Source organism: Oryzias melastigma, linkage group LG14, assembly GCF_002922805.2.
Source record: "Oryzias melastigma strain HK-1 linkage group LG14, ASM292280v2, whole genome shotgun sequence".
Taxonomy (NCBI): domain Eukaryota; kingdom Metazoa; phylum Chordata; class Actinopteri; order Beloniformes; family Adrianichthyidae; genus Oryzias; species Oryzias melastigma.
Window position 1 is genome coordinate 21,916,312 of NC_050525.1, and position 5,680 is coordinate 21,921,991.

At 35.7% G+C, this 5,680-nt stretch overlaps 1 protein-coding gene across 1 annotated transcript in view; it reads left to right on the forward strand.

Moving 5' to 3' along the window:
• Nucleotides 1–5,680, forward strand: part of stk32a (serine/threonine kinase 32A) — a 49,144-nt gene that overhangs the window by 25,642 nt on the left and 17,822 nt on the right. Inside the window, exons 4-5 of the mRNA XM_024265993.2 lie at nt 1,932–2,035; nt 4,582–4,698. Coding sequence (XP_024121761.2) covers nt 1,932–2,035; nt 4,582–4,698 — 221 coding nt within the window. The remainder of the gene's footprint in view (nt 1–1,931; nt 2,036–4,581; nt 4,699–5,680) is intronic.

Below are 5,680 nucleotides of genomic sequence, written 5' to 3' on the forward strand. Positions count from 1 at the left end.
ATCATCAGGTTTGTCCTAATGGTCAAATTAATACAAAAATGTGTTCACAAGTCCCAAAAGTCAAATCTCAAGTCCAAGTCACTCTCTCTGATACCGGGTGGCTCATAGTGCAGGACTCACGTCTTAGAAAGGGAGGAACAAGCATTATTGAGGCATCCTAGAGAAGAAAAAGGAAAAAAAAACAATATGAAAATTAAAAAAGATGTTACTAACGGTCAACCAGCTCTGTTTCAGGTTAAACTCTTCAATAATTTTACAACTATACCGCCGCAGAGCAGGTGTTATATAACGTTTCCATGAGCCTAAATAGAATGCTCTACAGAATATAGGTGCCCAGCAGCTGCCTGTTTTAGGTTGGATGGCAGCTTGATCAACTTCTCTCAATTTGTTTGTGCATATTCACAAAAAGGCAAAACGTGCAAGTTCTCATTTGTTTGGTTAACACACTCAATTGGGTTGGTACATTGGATGCTATGTGTGTGTGTGTTTTTAAGCCCATAAATGTTTAGATTTGTAAATACATTTTTTTAATAAAAAAAAAAAATCAGGCCAGAATTTAAGACTTGTTTTAATTTACAACTGGTTGGAAGCTATGAATTTAAAAAAATATTTTACATGACTGTAATTTCCTTGTGTCAGGCTTTAATAAATATAAAAAAGATTATAATAATGCCGCATCATAATCCTTAAACAATCGATTCTCTTTCTGCAAATGAAATACTAATTTTTAGAATCTCTGAATGACAAATTTCCTTTGTCTTCTAAAGTCTCCGAAAGAAAAGTGTGCTTTTCTGAAGCGGTGGTTTGCATCATCTTCCCTGTAATTGTTAAACACAGTGGAGAGAAATGTGGATTCAGCTCCTGTGAGATAAGGTCAAAGCTAACAGGATTTCTGCGAGATAAAAATAGAAAGACAGCCAGAGAATTAGTCTGTCTGTGAGTTTATGTGCCGTTCAAAAGGGGAGGGTGTGCACTCTGTGTGTCAACGTGAAGCGTGTTACAGTTGTTTAGTATGATCACAGGAGACACTGAACACAACCCAGAGAGATGTGCTTTAGATGCTTGTTAGGCTCAAGTGTGGTCTTCTTTGTTAGCTCTTTCAAAATAAAAGAATCCTCAAGAATAAAAAGGCATTAAAAACACTAAGTTATAAAGAATCATTTTAAAAGTAAATTATTAAAAATAAGTTGTTTTACAGAACAGAATGAACAAACTATTTTTCTTCTAATTACATGAATCCTAAATTTACCTAAAAATTATTCGCTTTTTTCAAGCTTTTGTTATTTTTAAATGTATTATCCTAGCTAAAACTTTAATTTCAAATATTGAGAAATTTACAACATATTTACCAGTATTATTTACTAGTTACATTTTTATTGGCATGTTTTTCTTTTTTACATTTTTATATTATTTTTTTTTATTATTTTAACTTTAATTTATTTAATTTTTCCTCCTCTTGAACAATCCGTGTATCATTCGTTTTTCAACTTGAAATCAGAAGTTTAAGTTGAAAAACGAATGATACACAGATTACTTTGAATTTTCTTTTTAATTATTCCACTATTTTTTTAAATTATGAATGCGTGCATGTTTTTTGGATTATTTTTATGATTTATTAATTAACTTATTTTCCTTGATTCGTTTGAATGTTTGATTGGATTCTTTTCAAATCCTTTATGATGCAAGATTCTGTTCTCACATGAACAAAGGTTTATTTGGTTTAATTTTAAAGTTACTTATTTTTTTTGTCTCTTATAAATATTAATGTAGTAATGTCATTTCAAAGAAAAAAGATTCAATCTGTTGGCCATTCTGTGTTTGAAAGTTGACATGTTGATTAAATCCTACATCATTGAAGATATCTAATAAAACCTTGGAGTACTGATCATATTTGTTTTTTTTTTTTTTTTTTTTTTTGTTTTGTTTATCAGCTCCAGAACTTTTCCAGAGCTTCGAAGGCGCTCACCCTGGATACTCCTTTGCTGTGGACTGGTGGTCTCTGGGGATAACAGCCTATGAACTGCTAAGAGGACAGGTAATAGGATTCTCTGTCAAATTTTCTCTTCACACTGTCTTTCAGTGTGACTTATGAACAGATGAAACCCTCTAAAAAGCATCAGAAAAGTCTCCACACAACAAAGTCACTGTGAAGTTTGTTTCATGTTGTTTATTTCAGCTGTCTGGAGGCATAGAAAATGTATTAGAAATACTGAGAATGTAGAATTTATATTATTTCAAAAGTCTTATTGTTTTAATTATTTGTGGAGATTATTTTTATGGTGATTCAATCTACAAGGGTTTAATATTTATGTCATGAGATTAAAAAAAAGATAAATATATAGGCATTCTATTTTAGATTCAATTCAATGAAAGTAGAGTTAATGGAGAACTAATGAAGTTTTTAACTTGTTGACATCCAAATATTTCAGTTTGCTGTCACTTTAATCTCAAATATTAAGTTATTTCTGTATTTTTTAATATCTCAACCATCCTCTTGCTTTTAGCCTAAACAAAAAGATGCAGTTAACTGCATTTGTAAAGCAGTAAAGGAACTACATGCCTACGATCACCCAGTAATTGCCTAAATCCCTTTTGGCTTAGTTTTTGTCTTAACCTTGGTCTAGTATTTTATACTGTTTCTCCAGTGTTTTTCTCTTTCCTGACTTAAAAAATTCTGCCTCATTTTATCCAGTTCTTGTTTCCTATGGATTTTAACACATATACATTTAAAATAGTATCTATGAAAATGTTTGGTTATAATCGAGTTGATTGTGGGACTCCAGTGAAGATTTTTTTTCCAGGATGTTTCATATGCTGTTTTCTGTCTTTTTTTTTTCTTGATTTATCTCATTTTCTTATAGTGTTTTATTGATTGTTTGATTTGATTTGATTTTCAAGCACAAAATAAAATAGTTAAATCTCAAAATAAGCTGGATAAGCTTGAGTGGGTAGATGAAAATTGTATTAATTCCCACCCAAATGTTAAGATATTTTAATCATACATGTTGGATACATAGTAATTATTCACATAGACCTAAAAGAATTTAAAGAAAAAAGCCAAAAGAACATCAGATTTTCCATACTGAGACCCTCTAGGCTTCTTTTTCTCTGATTTAAGCATTTCTAGGATTTTCAGTTATTTCTTTGTGTATCATTTTATCTACAAGAGTATTAAAAAGTCAAAATGAAACCTGAAATTGAGATATGAAGAGTACAATGTACAGATGCAATCTGAGGTCCTGCAGCGCGATTTTGGCGTTTGGCAACGTGCCATCCAATCAGGGACTCAGCTTTGGGCAGGTGACGATTTAATTGATTGGATCAAATCCAATATGGTGGCTCAATGCGAGGATTTTTGTCGTGAACTTCCATTCATTTTCTTAAACTTCTGTAGCTGTGGGGTTGCTGCAGGCTGTTCCAGTTACTGTTGGATGAAGGTGGGATACACCCTGGTCAGGTCGCCAGCCTTTCACAGCGCCCATGGAGCTGGAGCAATGAACACGCTATGCTAGCTAGCCACCGGGTTGACAGTGTAGCAAGCTGCCCAGGGTCCGGCAGAGTTAGCTAGTGCTGCCCCACAGGCTTGAGCAAAGCTAACTAGTGCCAACACGCAGGCTGGCAGAGCTAGAAAAACAAACACTCAAGCTACTCGCTCAACATCATCCATGTTTTCCATGATGTAGCAACGAAGGAAGTCCAGAAAAATATTAGCGGTTGCTTTGCGGTCGGTGTGTCAAACAGTAAATTACAGTGTGAATGCTGCATTAGAGTCTGATAAGAAACTCTGGAGCTAAATCAGTTCACCAAGTAACCACCAGGGGGTCGTTATGCAGACAATTTAAACCACAATTTTCCAATTCAGACTCATTATTGAAGGTAACTTTTATTAAATTCTTCTAGTTATTTTGCATTCTCTATTTACTACTATGGAGTTTATGTATGTACACAATTATTGATTCAATGCTAATGGAAAAGCTGCTACCAACAAATTTCAATGATAACCCCTCTATCGTAGATCTTTTGCTGCTTCTTCCAACAGCATTCTATATTTTTCTCACCTTATACTAACAAGTGAGTACAGCTGCAACAAATGGCACCGAGGCATTTTTATACTACGTGCCATTAATCATAGATGGAGCTCCGAGGGTGAAACCATCCATAGTTTTCGCTGTTCCACTCTGGACAAATGTAGTGTTGTAGTGATACAGACACTTCACAATGACCAAGCAAATAATGACCATATAAATATTAAAATACTTATCTAAATCTGTCAAATTACCGGAAACACAGCTCCACAATGTATGTATTAAAATAAAGATGCCTGGCGTGGAATTTTGTGGAACTTTTTGCCATATGAATAAATAATTGAAAATACGTTTCTTCTGCAATAGAATTGTTTAAAGACACACAGGAAGTTTTTCTCCAAAGTCCATTTTTCCTTTGTGTCTGAGAGAAGAGCAGGAAAGAACAAAAAGGAATGAGTCAGATCTCCTGTACTTTATCAGGACTAAACTCCACTGTTCTGTTCATGAGTCACAGGACAGATTTCTGTAAAATGTTATCTCTTCTGTCTTTTTTTAGAGACCATATGTGATGAAATCCAATACGCCAGCTAATGAGATTCTTCAAACTTTCCACAAAGTTCATCCCAGTTACCCAGCAGCCTGGTCTTTGGAAATGAAGTCTCTTCTCAGAAAGGTTAGTGATTGTTTCGATTCTTTTTCCCCCTTCCTGCTTGTGATAAATACTTGAAATGTAAATGTTCTTGAAGGCTCTGCTTTATTATTCCCCGTGGAAAGTTAATTATACTTACCTGACACCACTATTTAATTAGCATCCTTAGAATTAATGGAAGTTGCTGCAGCCTTCATGCAAGTGTGTGTTTGGAATTACAATCATCAAGCAAAAGCGTTCCGTGTTCCTGCCGAGTCGGGGCTTAAATATATGTTTACGCCTGGGACACTGAGGCTGACACACAGTTTTATTGGCCAACAAGGATGAAAGAAGAAAAGAGTCGTGTTTCAGATTAGACATTTTCATTTCTTACTGTCAGGAATTCTGATCATATTTCTTGACTAAAGTCTTCAAATTGTGTTATGATTGCAGGCATTCTTATTGCTTTTAGGAGTTTTTATTTTGAGCTGTTTTGGCTATATTAGGATCCACCTCTGCAGTCATAAGGATTAAAATGTCATTAACAAAAAGTAGTCTATGATATTTAAGTGTATTACCCTTCGTCTATACCAGGGGTCTCAAACTCGCGGCCCGCGGGCCATTTGCGGCCCGCAGGATGATGATTTGCGGCCCGCGTCTTCATATGAAAGATTACTGTTCGTGCGGCCCGCAAGGCTGATATGAATGACAGTTGTTATTGTGCAGAGCTGAATGAACCAATCACAGTGAGGTATATGACTCTGGAGGCGGGACATCGGCGGTCTGTCCAGTACCTCTGTCTATCATTCATTCCCTCCTTCAATCAGCTGGGCGGAGGAGGAGCCATGAAGCACCAAACGCGATTTCCCGCGCGGGGAATTTGCTGCTCGCGGCTCGTCAAAAAATGTGTTTCTGTCGTCACGCCGCGTGTCGAAGGGACTACCAGCTCCGTCTGTGGATGTCTCTCTTAGAATGAATGAGAGACATATATGATGTCGAGGAATACGTTTTTTGACGTGCTGACTGT